General features: G+C 44.5%; 1 protein-coding gene across 5 annotated transcripts in view; it reads right to left on the minus strand.

Moving 5' to 3' along the window:
- CSMD2 (CUB and Sushi multiple domains 2) overlaps positions 1-20,724 on the minus strand; it is a 302,978-nt gene that overhangs the window by 154,556 nt on the left and 127,698 nt on the right. For all 5 annotated transcript variants that reach the window (XM_054802279.1, XM_054802278.1, XM_054802277.1 and 2 more), the window contains exons 6-7: positions 12,977-13,089; positions 6,387-6,464 (exon numbers count right to left, since the gene is read on the minus strand). In XM_054802279.1, coding sequence (XP_054658254.1) covers positions 6,387-6,464; positions 12,977-13,089 — 191 coding nt within the window. The remainder of the gene's footprint in view (positions 1-6,386; positions 6,465-12,976; positions 13,090-20,724) is intronic.

Consider the following 20,724-nt stretch of genomic DNA (forward strand, 5'->3'; position numbering starts at 1 on the left):
CGCAAACAAGCCTTCAGGCACTGCCCTGGCGTGGGTATAACCTGACGAGGATGAGGTGAGGTCTGGCAATGCACTCATTTCGGTTGCGAATTCTAGCGACTACCAAAATGCACAATAACATGGGACAAAGGGGTGATTTTGTCACAGAGTTCTAGAACTTGGTTTGCTTGTATCGCTAAGGGAAAGACGCAAAGAAAATGCAACGCTTCTTGGCAATGATGCTGAAGCAGCAAAGCATGAATCTGAAGCAAGCATGGTTCCATTCTACCTCTGCCTATCACTAGATTAAAGGAAAAAATCTCAATTATACTTCAGAACGTACTCTGTTAGCACAGTGCCCCAAAGACCACTGCCAAATGGATGATGGTGCGGTGATAAAAGCATGTTTCTCACGTTGGCTCAACAATTTGAGATCTGCATGGCCCCAAACACGGTGGAAGATATGGAGGTGCATGCACATAAATATTGACGCGGGAAGGTAAGCATGTGGAGCGTCTACACAAACACAGACCGTGCAGCATGAACGCACAAAAAGGCAGGACCCTCAAATATGGTAATTATTCATTGGTTAATTACACCTGGCGTAGCCAGGCACTACAGCCGGAAGATACAACACTGGTCCTAAAGGACGGAAGGATCCCTCTGCTCCCACTGGTACCGGGCTTTCATCCGAGCACCTGCACTGAACCGCTGGCTCCCTCCGCCAAAAACATCGCAGCTTCCGACGTCCCCCTCCGCTCTAGGCACTAACCTCGCATCCCACCCCTTCCCTCCTGAGCGGGCCTGTGTCTCTCCCGGCTTCCCTCCTCGCAGCACCCCGCACCCCCCGTGCTGCCGCCTGCGGGACCTGGGGATGGGGCCGGCCCTGCGCCGCACGGCTCCGTGTTGCGGCGTGACGCCTTGGTGCTCCGCAGCCTCCTCCGTGTGTGTGAGGGCACCGGAGTGACAGAGGTACGGCTTTATGGGAAACCAGGCTCCTGAGAGATTGCCCTCCCTCTTTGGCATGTTCATAACCTCGCGTTAAGCTCGGTCACGTGGACAAGCAGATGGAAGACGCGGTCTCTTCCGATGGCTGCGTTTGGTAGCTACAAAGCTTTGCTGCCGCCTCTCACAGCTCGTGATGATTCTGAACATACACCGGTCGGAAGGGAGCCTGTCCAGAGCGGGGATCCATCTCTGACGTTTTCAGCAACTGCGCCCTGGTAAGCGAAACAGCCACGACAAAACCTGCTCCAGGAGCAGGTATCTCCACAGCAGGACTCAGAGACGCACAATAATTTGGTGATCCTTCTGCAAATGAAGTCACCAGCTTCCAAGAGCCCTTCTGCTAGTGCTTGAAATGATGCGCTGCTCCTGAGAAATGAAAGGTCGGCTGAGCTACGCACATAGTGACATCATCTTTCTTAGAGTTTCTTAAATCGCTACCTACCTACGCGACTATGCTGACTGTGCATACAGACATGTCCAAACAAAGTAAAATTAACGCTTAGGATGGAGCGTACAAACTGGGGTTGTATGTCACAAGTCCATACGGTATTTAAGGAAAAGTGCTAAGACTTCTCATCTTACTTCTATACCTTCTCCACAACAAAGCCAGGCTAAACGAGATATGCCTATAACGTACGCACGCACAGAGCTTCTACACGCACATCTGCATTCAAACATCCATAGGCTCTTCCTTGCAGAACAGATTACCGGATTGCCTTTCCATATCAAATTCTTTCTCCCGTGGTCAAAAGACTATCCAGACAACATCTTTTATGCCCACGTTAGTTACTCCGCACTGGTAGCACAGCCATTTATTATGTCCCGTATCAGATGACAGCGAACCTCGACGCCTCCAATTCAAAGCTGCAGGAGGAAACAAGGCTACAGATGACCAGCAAAACCCACAGGCACCAGAGGGCAGGTTGTCAGTTATCAATCACATTTCTGAAGGCTAAAACCAGTTTTTCTCGTTAGCTAGCATTTTATTAATATCCATATAGTGTGTAGATAAACCAGAGAACAGATAAGATAAAACAGAGCAAGGGGGAAAGGAAAGATATCTCCATATCATAGTAGGGACATTTTACTTGTACATGTAAAGGAGAGCAAAAGAAAAGGAGAGGATAGATTAGATGGTCACTTACAGAAACTGTTGTTGTTCTATCTTTTGTTTTAAACGCACACACGAACATAACTAAACCAAAGATTATAAACCATATTTGTTATGCTGAGAACTTGCTGCCAGTACTGCGTTCATCTTCCTCAAGGTTTGACTCATCTATGCCTAGGCTGTAGCACTCCAAAACGAATTCTTCAAGGTTACTAGGAAAACAATAGATCTTAAAAACTGTGAAGAACTGTTCAATTTCTACATTATAGGCTCAAGGATTCTCTCCCCCAAACCATGGAACTAGTTTTCCACCCCTTCATTCTCCTCCTGATTTTTTCAACAACTTCCTTCTCATCGTGTACTCGCTAACAGCCAGTTACGATTGCTTTGTTTGCCACAGAAATTTACTCCATCTGTTAAAAGAACTGAGAACCCTCTTTAGTTCTCTGCATCTCCCCGTGTTAATAAAGAAAGTTCACTAACAGATTCCCAAGGGACAATTTTTTATTGAATTTAGGAATGTAAAATATGAACTACAAAATAAAGCAGCATCTGAAAAGGTTTTACAAAGACTCAACATTTCTCAGCATGAGAAATACAGTGAAAGCAAGTGAGCTCTTCTACCGGCATTGAGGTGGGAAGGACTGTAGCAGTAATTAGTTGTTTTAAAAAGGTTAATCGTTCTGATCACGCCAAGGCTTGCAGTTTCTCCACGCCACCATCTCGTCAAGTTAATGGGTTACAAAACTCAGTCCTAAAGGCAGGAGAGCTAACCCACGGACAGCGCGCTCACCCCAACGCAGCGCTCGCTGCCTTTCCGATCCAGGAAGGTCCTGCAGCACCCAACAACCAACGTTAAGCATTTCCAGAACCTCAGCGATTCTGATCCAGCTGTCTAGCAATATGCCAGCGTGAAAAGGGTACGGGCTTGGGCTAACACTGGAGAAGACTACTTCCAGCTGGAAATTTGTTACTTAGGGAACTCTGAACCCGTATTTCACATCTTGTTGCTATCTCAGAACAGTTCAGAAGTACGCAAATCCAAAACCATTTACAGACTTTCAGATTTTAAAGACCATTTGCAAAGACCGTGTTTGCTGCATGCCTTACTTAAACCAAACGCAGCTCCTTTCAAAGCCGTGCTGCCTGGTGCTAGAAACCCGCGGCTGGCTCCCCGGTGCCGAGAGCTCACTGCGTGCTGCTGCAGGACAGCGAGGACCCACGTACGCACGTTCGAACCTCAACATCTGATGCAGGGAGCAGGATCGCTGCAAAGCTGCACATCTAAAAGCTTCCGTACGCTTGGCTGAGACCTTAAACTAGGCAACGCCTCCAAAATGGCTTCACATTCGTACATTTAAAATAGATTTCGACAAGTCTGAATATACACAGAACTTCACTACTTCACAAAATCCCTTCCAGTACCATCCAGCAGTGCAGCCTCAGGTACGCCTCACTGGAAGGGCAGAAAAGCAACTTTGATGCTGTTTTGTAAAAGCACAATATCATGTTTTTCCCACTGCGTGAACGTGGAATATACACATTTAGGTACTGCATGCAGTAACGGAAATAACCTCCTAAATGCAACCTAAGTTTAAAACTATTCCTTCTATCTTATTCTCCAGAGCTGTATTATTTTTTCTCTAAAAATGATTAAAGCAGTATGTCCAATTAATTTTAGGGATGGTGAACAGTACAACGCACTTTATTTCGAATAAACACATTTGACTGCAACCGAGCACAATTAGCACCTCCCCCCAAAAGCCCGTATTTTTATATATTCCGTTTCTGAAAGAGCACCGACAGCTGCTACGCGAGGACATTTTGCCTCCATTCAGACACATGAAACACGCAGGCTTTCATCTGCCCAGGTAGGATCTGGCAGCTACCCACAGTGTCCGTCCAGCAAAACAGAAATCCTCCGAAAGACCTGCAGGGTATTAAGCCCGTAGCTGCAAGCTGCCTTATGTGGCCACAGGTGTTTTGAGGGAGAATTGTAGGACAGGTACAAAGAGCACTAGAAAACATTGCTGGGAAGAAAGCCTTTGAAAATAAAGCATGGCACAGCTCTACTACCAAGAGACACAGAAATTTCTACATTTCTGATATTCAAGCCAGATGAAATAAGAGCAACACTAGCAAACTTCACAGATCCTTAATCAGCCTGTCCCACCTGTATAATTATCTCTGATGCATATGCAGACTCATAAGCTTGTGAAAGTTTGGGAGAAGAAGGGGCATGGCTAGCCATGCAAATCAAAAAAGGAAGGGAAAAAGAAGATAACATTTTGGGCTCCATTTTCTGGAAATGAACCATTTTCTGGAGACATCTTCTCCGGAATCAGCATTTCTGAAGTTGCAAATTTACTGTAACAGAAGTGTGACAGCAGAAGGCTGTGCAAGATAGAGGTTAATCTGGGTTTACAATCCAGACCTTGCTGAGAGCAGCGTACACGGAGGGAGCTGAAGGCACAAGGGCTGTGGCAAGCACCATGCTGGTAACGGAAAGGAATTTGGGCCACAGTACTATCACCATCTATATTACTATAACTTAATAGCTTTCAGGCTAAGCTGCCTTCCTACGCTCTGTTTTGCCTTATCAAATATGACAAGATTAGCACTACCCAAGATGCTGAATTGACAGCTTTGAAGACTGGAGCCTGCTCTCCGCTGGGCGAGGATAAACTGGGCAGAGGCAACAAGAACTTCCTACGTTTTTCTCCCCAAAAGTGGAGCACGACTGGGACAGAGCAGGATACGCTAGAAAGGAAAGCTCTTACTCAGGCTCCGGCAGGGATAGTGCTGACCGGTCATTAGCAACAGGTAAAACTGCTACAGGGAAGCAGCCCAGCGTTCCCAGGAAGGAGAAATGGGAATCCTATATATTCTCAATACCAGAATACTCATATACAATAAACTAACGACTCCAAAGCAGGCTAACGTTTCTCACTTGGTAAAGACTCCCGTCCCCACATCCCCAATATCCAAGATAGCAGATACCCGCTCCAAGCGCATCCTTTGCTCTCCAGTGCCCACACAATCAAAGCTAGTGGTATTTTCCCACAGAATCTCATTCTCAGTTAAACAAACTGAAATGTTTATTACAATTAAATTCTTCTTGGCAAGTATATATCATAGGACCAGGAACATCTTGCATACAGGGTTTTCCTTAAAATTGAATTAATTTTCTCTAAACATGCTCCATCATTTTATGCTCTGGAGATTTTGGGCACTTTACATCCTGCTATTTAGTTACCTTATTGGGCCTTGCTCCTGAAAAACTGGAGACTATAAGCACTCTCATGTGGGCCTAGAAGTGAGCCATTTTCATTTCAGACAGACAGCGAGTGATGTTTTAAATTCACTTCATCCATTTTTCTTAAGTGAATTTTGCATCCAAAATTCAGGTGAGTGAAATGTCCAAACGGTACCTCTTTGATGGGTGTAATGGACTATGCAACGAAATGAGCAATTACCTCCTCTTCTCTAAAAACTATTTTAAGAAACGCTATGTTCTGCTCCTATCTGAATTTATATAAAATATAAACTCGAGTTAATTCACATCCCTCCTGTTTAACCCTAGAGTCCCCCTAACAGCCCAGTCATCTCTCCAGAGTCATATGCATAAACAAACTATGAATCTTGCTTCTGGTTTGAAAAGAACCTAATGCAAAGATGAATGGACCTAATCGATTCGCTTACTGCAACAGGAAATCACGCCAGTGACAAAGTGACATTCTGAGCACGCTTCTAACACGTCAACCGCTAGATACGCTGGAAGTAACTTATAGGGAGACCATAAAAATCCATATTTAAGCTCTTGTACAGCAGTGGTATGATTCTTCTGCAGGGACAACTAAATAAAATGCAAAGAGAAAAAGAGAGAGACTGCTATTGCCTCTGTAGAATTTCTAATAGGTCTTTTTTGGTGTGGTTCCTTATCCCTACTCCTAATTTTACAATCGTAACGTTAATTCAGTTTTCAAATTCTTTACAGTTTGACACTTTCCACACTAAAAGAAGTCATGAACCCCAGTCTGTCGTTGAGCGGGAAGCATACAGTATATATTAAATGCACACACACCGATCCCCTCCATTCCCACTTCAAGGGGTTAGTATATGCTTGTGAATAGAGCACTGGAAGTGATGCAGTAATGCAGAGGGAAGAGAGGGAAAAGCATTAAAACTTTTAAGAGTGACGAAGTTTTAGAGATTACTGGAAAGTCAAATGAAATGTTCAAGGAGATCATTATACAAAGAGAGCATAAGGAGGAGCCAAAAAACTTACACACTGATGTCTTCTGGTTGTTGTCCTTGCTGGGCATTAGCTTCACCCCTCTGGACTTCAGCTCGATTTGCTTTTTGACTACAGACACAAATTTAAAACAAAGCAAAGACAAGGAAAAGATTTAGCTAAGCATCAGGGATTATTTAAAAACAAAATGAAGCAACCGTTGTACGCCACCCGCACTGCAGGAGACCCTACATCTTCCCCTTACGGCTCGGACCCCTCGAGACCATCAGGGCCCCTTTTCATTTACCTTGTTAGGTCGGACCAGTGTCTCTGGGGCCCTGAGCCAACCCAACCGGACACGAAAATTGGGCACACAGCCCCCATCCCGCTGTAACTGTGCCACTTTGCTTAATGTACTCAAAATGGGAAACGGGCAAAAGGGAAGCTCTAAGACACTTCGGGGGTCCTGAGTTAGTTTCACCCAGTGTTATGATGCAGTTATTCCACAATAAAACCATTCTCTGCTTCTATGGGAATACAGCACTCACATGAACACCCCACAACCTAAAAATTGTACACGATCTGCATCAACGGTAGACTCAAAAAGGCAGTAAAATAGCAGAAAAAAGGGCCATGTGAACCCCATATTATTAGCAGAGAGAAGTATGAATTTACAGACCCCACTATTAATAGCCACGGGCACATCAATTATAAAATCTGTGTGGTGACTCTACCAGAGGTCCTGTTGTGACCATTCACCTCCCCGCTCTAAGCCTCTTCTGGAAGACGAGACAACACACGAGGGTAGCAACAAGATTTCTATCCATCCATCGCCAAGACACTCCAATCCTTCTCCGCAATATGAAAATTCCCCACGTAACTGAGCAGCTATTTGTTTTTATTATCTGGACTTGGCTGTTACTGAGGCTCTCTACACAAGAGGGTTTCGCACAAAACCTACGCTGCCAAAACCATCTGGATACCGGCAGAGACACAGACAACAGCTTCCTGCAGCGCACACACACGGATATTTTTGACTAACACACATCAGAATTTGTACTGGCATATTTGAAGTTAATGTGGTTAAAGAGTAACTTCACATCAGGAAGCATGATGTCCAAATCACTTTACAGGATCCTTTTCCTGAAGAGCCAGTCCTTATCTATGGAGAAAAAGAGCCCATCTTCCACTTCAAACTGTTCTTTTCTTGTTCTTGTCATACTTTCATCCCTAAATTAGCACATTTCTAAGACAAAGTTGTCAAGAAAAATTACCGATATAACTAACAAGTTTTTTTAATCATGCTTTTCTGGCTTAAAAAAAAATAAAAATCTGTTTATAACATCTGTTTGCAGGAGCTTCAGACAGGAAGATGTCAAGCATTATTCCTTGAAGCTTACCTAAGGTAACGCTTTTCTGAGCTAGATGTTAGCTTGGAGCTTTTTGTTTATCATTTGGTTACAGCTTTTTGCTTTCTCTTTAAATAAAGCAGTTATAACTTCAAACTGAGGTCCACATTAGCTTAAAAAATATTCATGAAGAAAAGCTTAAGTTGTTCGTGTCTTTCTTACTAGTATCTTTAATCTCTTGGGGGTTTCTTGCCTTCTTTTTTTAAGAAGGGAAAAATAATTAACAGTATGCCACTTTCAAAGCAAATCTAATACACCTCCATTTCTTTTTTACTGTAATCCACCTGCAAACGCACAAGGAGAAAAGCAGCAGGTCTCAGAACGCCCCGAACATATTCCTCCAGGTCACAGTATGATAATTCCGGGCTATTTGCAGCCTGCCCTGAAGGTTTTTAACAAACGCACTGTGTCAAGGGACCAGAGAAAGGACACGGGGCTACAGAAGCTGAAGATTTCTGGGCAACTCCAGAACCTATTTCTGCCTCAACTAGAACAGCGACGGCTTTAAAACACAAACGAGAACCACAAGGCTGTACCGAAGACCACGGGATTATGGGGCTACCCCAGGTGCCCTCCTGCCTGCGCACAACCGCTGCCCGCCAGCATCGCTTCAGCCGTGCCGCGGCTCAGGGCGCCGGCAGGTAACACCCTGGAGCAGAGGGCTAGACGGAGGAGTTTGCAGGGTCCCTTACAGGCAGCGCCACGGCTTTTTTTCCAGCGTAAACAGAGGGGGGTCACGGCTACTACCGTGTTCCGTGCAAAGCCCCCAGCACCAGCACCCTGCTGTTCAGCAGGAGCAGCCCGGCTCTTCCAGTGGGGAAGGTAAATTCCCGCTGCCTGCGGATGCTGCCCCTGCCCCGTCCTGCGGCGCTCCTCCGGGAGGGGTTTCCATCCGGCGCAGGACAGCACAGCATCAGGGCTGGGGCTCTCCAGCCTCTCGCTGATGCTGCAGTGCAGCAGGCAAACTGTCAGCGGGATAAAGCGCTGAGGAGGTCCTGTTCTGCTTATCCTCCGTAATGCTGCGGCTAATGATCCTCCGGCACCTTCCATGCAAGTACAGGGATAACCTCATAGTCACAGCCAATATTCCCTCCCAGACAATAAAATACAGTCGAGCCCAAGTATCTAAGGCTAAATTTGAGCTATTGCAGGATGTACAATGGCTCGTGACTTTGCAGCATCTAATTCACTGCCCTGTAAAGTGCTTTGGGGAACCATCAGTAAGAAAGCAGCTTTATAAAAATAATTTCAATTTTTATATTCTCCACAACTTCCCATTGCAAGTTACTTTATACAATTACCAGTGGATTTTTCTCCTAGCCACATACAGAAAAGCACAGGTCTGTTGATTTCTGCATGATAAAGCAAGCCTTCTGTATGATAAAGTAGCCTTAACACCGTAGACGAGATAACGCGTCCCTCAACTACGGCAACTTGCATTGATTTCACAGGGCTGCTGAACATCCCAAAGTCCAGCAGAAGGCAACCGGTAGGGCGAGTTCACAACTTCACCACATCTGGACCTTGCACACAACTGCAAATTTTTAAAAGGACACGCTAACTAACAAAGGTTCACCCATATTCATTCCTGCCTTCCAGAACCCAGCCAACACAGAGCCCCAAATTTGTGGCTAATGGAAAGCCTAGCTCCGAAACAGCCGACAGTAATGAAAATAAGCAGCAGAAACCAGACATTCATTACTAAGGACCAATCCTAAAACACAGAGATTAAACTGCATTACCCATGAAGTATACACTCCTCTAATTGCATCGTGTCTCTTTCAACAATAATTGATAAAGAGAGATCACTACATGCTCTCCTCTTAATCCTTCATTTTGTTTGCGACACGGAGACATAATGATGAAAGTCGAGCTTTACGAATTACTCATATTAGAACACGTCAGAATACAGTATCACTTGCTTCTTTAAAAAATTAATAGGAACAATTCTCCTACTCTATGCCCTCAAAAATCTGGTATATAAAAATCTATTTTGTTTATAAATCTGAATGTGGAACAGTACTACAAAGGACTGTGTCAGGATAATTGGATGAACAGAAATTCCTCTGTTTTCTGGAGGTTTTGCTGCTCACACATATCTGATAGATCTAATGGAATGCTCAGTGTCCTGTCAAATTTGAAAGATGACATTACAAAGCTTTTCCAGCAAGCAGCCAGACTGGGGTGTTTCTTTTAAACCATTTCATGTTGCTCTAAATGAGAATTTAAGTAGACATTTATTTATTTTTAATTTGGAAAACAGCATTTCAGCCACAGTCTGTTCCATGAACCTCTGTTCCCCTTGCTGGGGGACTGCTGTTACATACGGGCTTGCCTGAACCTCTCTTCCTCCTGCTGGGGTGTTTTAGCATCATCTGGGGTAGCACGGCAGGTTGCTTACAGGGATGCTCCCTCAGGCTGGAAGCGAAGAAAAACACCCCGAGATGCAACCACGTGGAAACTCCTCATTTGTGCCTTCCATTAGCGAGCCCAAGCAACGGGTCTGTAGGAATCAGAGCCAGCACGGTCCTGTCTCTGCCCCTCTCAGGATTGCCCAGGAGACTCAACGGGTTGCACAGCGTGAGCTCGAGCCCCTTTGCAGCCCAAAGCTGTGCTCCAGGATTGGCAGATCTTTAAAAATTAAGCATATATATTAAATAGATGTATACATATCCTTAAGAGCCACTTACGTGGTGCAGTAAGTGCGATAGGTCATCGGACCACACTAAAGGCGACAGGTCTGCTCCTGTTCTGCCCGGTGCTGCGGGCTGAAACTCGCCCACATTTATTTCCCTGCCGGAGGGCGGAGGACAGAAGGGGAAGGGAATGGGGCGGGGAGAGCAATAAAAAGATGCAATTACATGTGGCTAACAATCAGCTAAAGAGCAATTCAGGATCCAACTTGAGTAATAAAATATGTGGAGAGATGGACTACACCAGCCAGAGCATTATTTAGATCTGCTTAGCATCATTTTAAATTCAGCAGCTTTTTCATTACCTCATCACTTCCAACCCCTGCACTGTCACCTGTCCCCAGCAAGGCACTTCGGGCTTCTTTTCTTACCACCCGCAGGTACACGGCACCTTTCTGGGAGGGAACGCAGGAGGAGTGGGAGGAAGAAAAAAAGATCGAAGCACTGATTTCTCTAAAGTCCCTTTTATTGGCTTTGCAGGGTGCGGGGAAAGAAGTATTTACAAGAATGCAAGATTCATCTTACTAAAAGGGAAAAGAAAATGGAAAAAATATTTTAACTCTCCCTGGAAGGGAACAAATTTACTGTATTCAACATAAAAAACCCTGTATACAGGCTGATTATATCTAACCTTGCTTTTACATTCATAAAGAGATTTCCAAACTAGGGCACGGATTAGAAAGAGCTGAAACGGAACGTACAAAGGCAGCGTTCTGCTAAAACTAAGTATCAACGCTAAACAAGCTGGAAGGGAAATTACTTTCTTACAGATTATCAGCAAAGCCAGATACCGTCTCAGAGGACACAGAATGTTAATAAGTGATGTATGTACATGTCTTCAGAAAATGGACGATGAGTTGGATTCAACCTAACCTTCTCTTGGACAATCCTGGGGTCTGCTTACATCTCTACAGTGGAAAAATACATTTTAGTTGCTCTACTTTATATGGCATCACATACCCTATTTTATATGTATTTATTTATCCACACTAAAATATTTATGTCCAAACAAGGTCATGTTCCTCTGAAAGGGTCATGCTGATTTTTTTGAAGTTGCATGGGCATCTTTAACGTTCTATGGACACAGATTCCATTGACTGCAAAAATCTTGCCTTTATCCCTAAGCGAGGCGTTTGGTTTGGGGTTTTTTTTGCTTTGTTTCCTATTTTGTTTTTGTTTCAGTATTGAAATCTTTCCTAACAGATGGAAAGAACCTGACAAACTCCACAAAAAACAGCAAGTGTGTGAAGAACGAGTGTCAGATTCCCTTTACCAGCTAGACAGAGGTCCTGCTTCAATGCCATTTCAAGAGCACATTTTTAAGTTCATCTTTTAAACACTCAATACACAAAAGCACAGTTCATTATATCTAACAAAACAGTTTCCAAGGAGTGTGCTAGATTAGAACCCCCTGACATTTATCTAATCAGAGGAAATTATAACATTAATCTTTACTTTTCTATTTAAGAAAAAAGGATGATTCAGACAGGTGTTTTAATAGAAAGCAGCAATCATGACAGCAAAGGAAAATGTCATATCAAAAGCCATCAGCTGCATGCTGTCGTTTATTATACAGAAAAAACAAAGGTTTTTTTTTTTCCCTTATAATTTAAAGTTATAAGTTAAAGCAAGGGAAGTTAACTAACAATGGTGATTCATAAAGCAAAGCCCACGTTGAGGCCACGACAACACTGCTGAGGCTAAACAAACGGAACAACCAGGGCAACTTTGCAGATTTATTAAAGGAAACTCCTCTCCCTTTCACTTTGTTCCTGTTAGTCTAGGGCTACGGTACTTTTTCTCATCGAACTCCCATATCTTCCTTTTGAGGAAAGCTACTGAACTGACTCAAACCTCCAGAGAGCGGATGAGGAGCTGGATGTTGCTCCTGCTCCTTCCCTGCTTCATTTTCCCTCTCCCCAGTCCTGCCTCAGAGCCATTCTACACCCAAAGTCCTTCAAAGTCCTCAGAAACGGTGTAAACAGTTCTCCAACCCCCTCAAAGCTGTTTTGGTGAGCGTTTGGTCCCAAACGGGATGCACCAAACTGCAGTTAGCCACGGTTGCCTACAAACTTCAGAAGACATCAGGGTTTCCTCTCCCTCCACGGCACCTTAAGATCCCAATCCTGAAATCCATCCTTCCAGGGATGACCAGTAAACCAGGACAGCTTACACCTCACTAGCAACAGGCGCAGCGTAGATACAGACACCGTCTCAGTGGGACTCTGGAGCACCCTTTGCCGGGTGGCACCCTGTCCGAACGGCCATACCCCACACAGCACGGTCTGCAAAACTGCAGGCAAAGGAACATCCCCTTCCACTAACGAAGCGTACAGTGCAAATGAATTCTCCCGTAGCTCACAAGCGTTTGTACTCCCAACAACTGCCAACAGTAGCTCTCCACATGGCAATGCCTGGCTACCCAGCTGGAAAGTTAATGTTAACAGGATACAGAAGGATCATGCAGGAAGTTAACTGTATATTCCTAGAAAAAAAAGAAGTTTGGCTAAACACGCACTGAGACCGGGCAGTAAGTGTTTACCTTGATACTGGGCACTGAACCCCTTCTGCCTGTGGTTGCCATCTGATGTGAAGTGAAGCCGCAGCCAATTTTTACTGCTGATAACCGGGGCAGGCAAATTCATTCCAGTAAACCTGCAAGAAACCAACCAACAACAGCCAAACGTTATTCTGACTGTGAGTTATACCCCAAACGCCTGTCCTTCCAGGCAATCCTTCTCCTACAGGAATACAGGAAATCCTGAACGAGCACCATAGGCTCAGAGAGAGCACCCCGTGCACCCCATGGTGGTTTCTATGCATCCCTTTGCTTGTCTTCCCACCTGATGGTGACACTTTTGTCATTACAGGAGTTTCCATACGAGGGGCTCAGCTGGGTACTCGCAATGTCTGTGGTACCGGAGAAACGAAACGGGTCCAGCTGGACAACCCAGAGGCTCCAGTCTTCTCCTGCACCACACAGAGTGAGTGGAAGGTACAGAGCAGCTCTGAACTGGAGGAGCTCTACGTGTTTCCCCAGAGTAACAGGGTCTCGTAGCTCTGTCACCTTTTGTATCTTATTGACATCACAGAAATGACAAAATCATCTCAGGGGACATGCTACACCTAACATACGCAAGACGAGCTTGACTCTCAAGCTTACTCAGTTCTTGTCTTCATATTTGTTAACCCTGATAAAAAAAAAAAAAGTATGTTTATTTTAAGTGAGGAAGAGAAAAGATTGCAAGAACAATTTTCTTTTACTGGAAATAGCCAGCAAGAAGCACTGATTTATGATCCATCCCAACCTGGAGAAGATTACAGCCATCAAACATGAGGTGGAAAGCTCCACAGCCCATTAGCAGTCCTTCAGCAACTGTTCTCTTCATACCTCTTTATATTTTTTTTTTTTTTAAAGTATTATGCTGTTTGCTTTATTAAACTCCAGACCATAATTCTTGGCTGAGCTGTCACATGCCAAGTCTAAGTCTGGAACGATGTTTACCAAAGTCACAGCACTCCTCAATTGAGGTATATAATGGTAACATTAACCATGGTAAGGAGAACAACACTACCATGACAAAAGCTATTATGGAATCCTATTATTGTTAATGAAAGTCCATTTAATTTTTTAATCATAGACTATCACTTATTTAAAAGTTATCGGCATTCCAATACCTATGCTTTTTCAGATGAAGGTAAAAGGATCCTGGAAAGCTATTCCATTCAAAAAGATACTTCAGATTTTATTACTACACATTTTCAACAGCAGAACCGACAGCCTAGAAAATATTTTAAAAGTCCTTCACTCAACTAACACCTCCAAAGGTGAACTTACCTTTTGCTAAAGTAAGTGGTAGGGAGCCAGGATGGTACTTGGCAGCATATTTATTAATGGTAGCTGAACTGCAATGTAATCCTGCTCTACTTGTTAATGAAATAGCAGGGATGATTATGCTGCATAACTAATGCATCTCTGCCACCTACAGTACAGACTTTAAACCTTGTATTATCTCGTGGCTGAATTCCGCGTAATTACGAAGCATGACTGAAACCATTCTTTACACTACAAAATTGTTTAAGGTTGTTCTTGATCGTTTCTCTATTATTTTCATCTCAATTTTGCAGACCCTTTTGAAATACAAGGTGATATAAAAAACTGTATTCTACATGGCATTCTGCCATCCTTGGATAACTCAAAGACAGCTGAAGCAATTTAATTTGAAACATTTTCAAATAACCAAGTTCAAACAAACATATTTTGGGCTGAGATCAAACATGGGATGCCTAAAACCAATTCTGAGAAAGTTACTACGGCTGGTTGTTATGACAACATGTTTAAACTTAATACTCTTACCCCTAAAGGCTATTTTATTATTCATTCTGAATCAATAGTCAAACTTCTCGTAAATAAACTTCAGGTATGCAGAGCCAAATTTTACTTTCATAACTGTGGAGAGCCAAGTAATTCAATTGCCTGATAAAAGGACTAGAGAACAATAAAATTAAGCTGCCTGAATGAGGCAGAATTTCACTCTCCTCTCCCGTTTTTTTTTAAATATACCTATCCATTTGAGAAGTGAATTCAGTAGCCTACAGACTAGTAATCTACTTACACATACACTTCGGTTTAAGTACGTGAGTAGATCACTATTAACTTCCAAGGATCCCACATACATGAAGTGCTACAATTCTACCAGCTAAGTGAATTAACAATTTGAAAATCAATTAGAAAAATTAATGGATTGCACTTCTTGCTACCTTTGCAATAGCATAAATAATAACTGAAGGCAAAAGCAGGAGTAGAGAAATAGAAAAATAATCAATCATAACCTCAGTGCTTTGCACCCACTTTCCACTGCTGTAAAAGAAATACAGAAGATTTAGGGTGAAGGAAAACGGTTCCCTGAATTTCCTGCACAGAAATTTTCATCAGCACCATATGTCATTTGCTTAAGACATTGACAGCTTTTTGAAAGGACTAAATCAGCCAAGAAATCACTATCAGGTCCTCATTTCCATATACACCACTGCTCAAACTCTCAGCTCACAAAAAGACCATATTCTCTAGGGCTCTAGTCTAACAGACTCCTTTTTTCCCCCTTTTATCTTCCTATCCCTTTTATTTCGGAAGTTAAGCAGCTCATTGTTAACGTCAGGTTGCAGTATTTGGGGCTATTTCAGATCCCCGGTCCTGCCGGTCACCAGCATCCAACTCAGGTCTTGCATTGAAGCAACAGTTGAGGGACACCAACAACGACCGCAGAGGAAGAAGCTGCTTCCTTTTTCACGCACCCCGGGCTACGTGAAAACGTCCCAGCAGCAGAGCATCTTTGCCAAGTGTCAGGAATCCCAACGAAACCCCTGGGACAAGCGCACGGAATCGCACCACACGTTGGAAGCGTGGGTTTTGGAGTTGGGTTTTTTTAATTGATTCCAGTTCATAGCATTAGTTCAGGAAAATACAGGCTTTACTGTTTGATTAGCTTAATTGCTTGCCGAGATATAACTTCAGGCGCCTCGAGCCCTCTCAAACACCCCAAGGAGGGAAATCCCTATACAAGGGAAAAGGAACATTTAATCTGCGAATGCTACTGTTCCTCCCAGCCCCACAGGAGTTGTCAACCTGCACACGTGGAGCACCTAATGGAGGAAGAAACCCACCAGCCACCCTTTCTTCAGCGCCGAAGGTGGGAACGTGCTAGAAGGTGCATGCTTTGATCCCAAAGCGGGATTCACCCAGCAGGCAGGCAGGCCACCTCACTCGACCAGAAAAGGAGCAGCCCTGTCTTCCAGTTCCTCTTCCCCAGCTGCCACCACCAAGTCTGCAGGTGGAAAATTGCAGGACGAGGGGTTCCTTCCCCCTGAAATGCATATTGCCCAGCACCAGACTGGATGTGTCCAGGGCAGAAATGTTCTGGTGGGAAGGAAACACCATGGCTAGAGCTAGGCATTTCATGGAAAACGCCCTGCTCAGCTGCAGTTAACTACTAGCTTTTCACCATAAGGCTGCACAGGTTTAAAATAATCACTGGGAAGCATTAATGGTTAATTGATAATGGAATATTTAATTACAGATAAACACAGTTGAACTGAAGCAGCTGCATGGCCTTTGAATGCAAATGCCCTGGCTGCTACTGATGAATCTCAAACGAACCGGGAAGGACGCTCAGCGGAGGCAAGAGCCAACAGCAATCACAAAAACCAGAGGAACACCCCAAGTCTCCTGCACGGGGATAACGCCGGGCAGCCCCCATCAGCGCTGCTCAACCTGCGGGCAGACCGAGAGCAGCCCAAGGCAGACGATAACGGCTGCGACAAGCTCCTGGAGAGGATGCCGACTGCGCTGTGACACAGAGAGCACAATGTCTGTGCCGCCAGCTTCTCAAGGTCACGTTATTTTTCTTTATAAACCCAACGCTGCTTTGCTGTCTTCAAGAAAAAGGAGGAGTTACATTACAGAGACTTAGAAACGCACAGAGCTAATTAAAAGAAGCTGAAACTCCTTTCCACATTCCCCAGTATACTTTTGTACTACATTATGTGCTCGGAATTTTCAGCACCTACCATCAGCCCAATAAATGACTGAATTTCTAATCGTCCAGTGAGTCACATAAATAAAAGCTCTTCTATTCTGGACCTCTGCCACTGTATTTTTCAGTATTCCAGACTTTTCTTTCTTTTTTTTAAAATAAGTCTATTAGCAATTTGCAAAACTTTCAAGCCTCTATGTCCATTTCCCCCCTCCTCCCCTTTCTTGCTGTCATCACCAGGAGATATGAATCACTTGATTAAATATTCAGCTTCCTGAATATGGCAACATGTTAACTGAAATCCAAGTCTTTAGAATGACTAAGTAGCAATGCAAGAATTGTTTTTTAAGGAAAATCAATAATCATTACTCACTGATGGGACTTCGGTACCTGCTTTATAGATTAAGTGCCTTTGTAATCCTGAAGTCACTTGGAGAAAGAGATGAACTGAGCTTCCACCCAAAAATTTCATTTCCACAGCTTTGCCTGTCTGAAGGCGACCAGAGAGGATGCTGAGGCACCAAGGCTGGGCGAGAAACAGGCTCCTTCCTCCGACTCCCTGGCCCAGGGACTGACGACTGCGAGAACAGCCTTTCCCTGAATGTTATTTCACTCACACCTCCAGTCTGGTCCCACAAGGACCATGATTTTGGGTGCTTTGGCTTGTGCTCTACCCACGAGAGGTCCTTGAAAGCAGAAGTTACCATTTGAACCACTCTGAACATTTTGCATGAGAAACCACCTGTCAGAAGATGCCTAACAGTTCAGGCCCTATAAGATATTGAATAAATTGGATCAAGTGTCTTCAACACCAATGTGAAGCAACCAGTGCCCAGAAAATACAAGAACCCGCGTAATTGCTTGAAGAGCGTTTAACAGCCTCAGAAAAACTCGATGATAGGATTTAAAAATACTTTTTTTCTTGATGTCTAAGCCTGACTTATCTTCTGCAGTTTAAACTCATCCTATGCACAGAGGATAGAGAACAGATTTTAGCTTTTTACATCGCGGTCCTTTGGGATACAGCGACACCAGAAGCTAGGTTCCCAGCAGCCGCGGGGAGCTTGCAGGACAGCAGGCTCCCGGCTCCCACGGCCATCTCCGCAGGTAAACCCGCCAGAACGACGGGAAGAGCCAGCATCTGTCCTTTGAATGTGACCAACCAGTTTAATCTTAGCTCTCCTCTGAAGGAAAAGAAAAAAAAAACTGCTCTAGGGGCAGCTGGGCCATTTTGTGGTTGAATGAGGCCGGTGGAACAGTTTATTTACCAACATTTGTGATCAGGATGCAAGTCCCAGCTGTTTGTTTTATAAACCTGGCAGAGAGGACTATGTTAGGAGAGGTCCAGCATACACAGAAGACAAGAATTCATGTGATTGCAAATTTTTAAAAGAGCTAGAGAGAAATACAGGCATGCCAGGCGCTTTTTGCCATTTCCAAGCAGATTAACCTGCTGCGGATAGAGGTCTGGTACACCACGTGAAGCTTTCCTTCTGCTGCACCAGGTACTAGATTTATTTACCTTTCTGATCATCTTAACTTCCAGGAGAGCAAACCAACCCACCCACCCAAGAAAGCAACCCCACAGATGCTCAGCGGTGACTCCCTCGTGCTCCGTAACCACCTACCAGCAGGCAGCTGCCAGTCCGTGAGCTTGCTCAACCCGAAAGACCTGCAGCATTTGCAGAATCTCACCCTGTCCCCAGGCCACCCCACCCCGAATGCTGCCTGCACGTTTAGATGGCCTGTGAAAGAAGCATCTCTTAAGCAACTGATTTTATCCCAAATGCCTTCCAATTTTTTTATTTTTTTTTTTTTTTAACCAGAGCATTAAGGCATTTTTGTCCTTAAGTGAAATTGAAACCTCCACGTTAAACGCAGCTCCTCCAATTCCTTCACTGCATAATACAGAAAGGTTAATGGTATCAAAACTCCTCTCTTTTGAGCAAAAGCAGTGAAGTGTGGTTTTCCTCCACTAAACTATTTTCTTTAATTCTTTTCTTGCTCTTGTATCTCACATTGGATTCAGGCATTAAATATTTATACCATTCACTCAGCCATTCCTCCCTTGGCACAATTAGTATTACTGTACATGGACGGTGCTGATTAATCTGCATTCATGCACCATTATCTATTTACAATCCCAATTCCTGCTTTAATTTGGTTCCACATGGAGAGAAAGAAAGGGGAAAAAAAATAATCAATAAAATGTCAGAAGGTGAGCTAGAAGCACTAGAAGAGTGGAAGGAGATATTTGCAGACAGAAGATCCAATTTTAACCACCCTGAAATTTGATTAGCATGAATTTGACCACAGTACTTCTTAAAGAACCCAAATACAATGAGCAATTCATTGTGCGGATGCTATACAAACCGACCGTAGGAGAGCGTGGAGGCAAAGGTCACTACTGAAGGTAAGAACTCCACTCAAAATCACATTATGTCAAGTGTGTTACTTTGAGATAATGGATTTAAGCATGAACTCGAAGGTACACGTGCCCCGGTGCTGTCCAGAATCAGGATGTAGTCAAACATCAGCTTCAGGGAGCCCAAACAGCTAAAAGACAAAGGAACATCACTTGGGGCTGACTTTTTTTTTTTTAAAAACTATTCTCGTTTTGGTTTCTCTGTTAAGAGAGAGCAAGCTGAGCCTCAGAGGGGAGGTTACACTTCCAAGGTCACACCACCACTAGGCTCAGGACAGGGAGCTGCACCCTGAGCTTCTAAGATTCAGAAAAAACTTTTCCGAGAGGACATTTATTAACTGGCACCTCCGAGACCTCCCTGGGACTTTGCCTCAGCAATGGCTCGTGTCAGACACGAGCGACGCACGACGTGTGAAGGTCGAATTCAGTCTGACAGTCTCCATGTCTCCCTTTTCGCAAGTTCGTACAAGCCCAAAGCCCTGCACTCCATCACTGCCTCCAGCTGCTCGGGATCCCCTTCGAGCACAGCTCAGACGCAGCCTCGTAACTTGAACAAAGATTTTAACAGCAACTGGTCTTGGTCAGGGTCTGTCAGGGGACCAGGAATCCTTGATTTTACGGCAGGTCCAAGCATAAGCACTTGCACGAAAACTGCAGCGTCGCTGCGCTGTTCATGCTTTACCAAAAAGGGCTCCAAGGTCAGCCTTTTGCTCTGTGCTCCTACGGCGCCGTGCACCAGGCTTCTCAGTTGCCAGCTGGGATTTCTCAGCAGCAGAGCACAAGGCAACCCTTCATTTAACCTCTCTCTTTACATCCCCTCGGCACATGTGTCTAACCACACGCCTGCCAATAATCAATAACGTCGGCCGGGCCGTGATGGACACTGGGTCCTCCTAGAGCCTCCGACACTAACGCTTAGGGTGAACCTGTCTGAGCTTGGACCTTCCCAGAGCACAGCTTCTCCTTTTCCTGCTGCGGCTGCACTTGAAGACTAACCCAAACGCAGACCCACTGCAGTCGGTGGGGCTGCCTACAAGCAGGAGGCAATGAGGTTTGAGCAGCATTTCCAGGGCAGGATAAAGCAGTCACAGGGAGCTTAACGCTACCTGACAGTCGCAGTCAATAGGAGATTTAAAAAGAAGAGCGTGCACTCCTGGAGCCTTCACAGAACAAGAAAAAAATAGACACAAACCGCTTAAACTTGGGGCCCGTAGATGCTCAGTTTAACCAAAATTGTTCAGGGTACAGAACTGATGCCAGCCCAAGCCCCGGCACCCCCAGCGTGTCAGCCCCGACAGAGGCTTCCATTTCCTCACAGTCTTTATTACACCG

This window comes from Grus americana, chromosome 23, assembly GCF_028858705.1.
Source record: "Grus americana isolate bGruAme1 chromosome 23, bGruAme1.mat, whole genome shotgun sequence".
Classification (NCBI taxonomy): Eukaryota; Metazoa; Chordata; class Aves; order Gruiformes; family Gruidae; genus Grus; species Grus americana.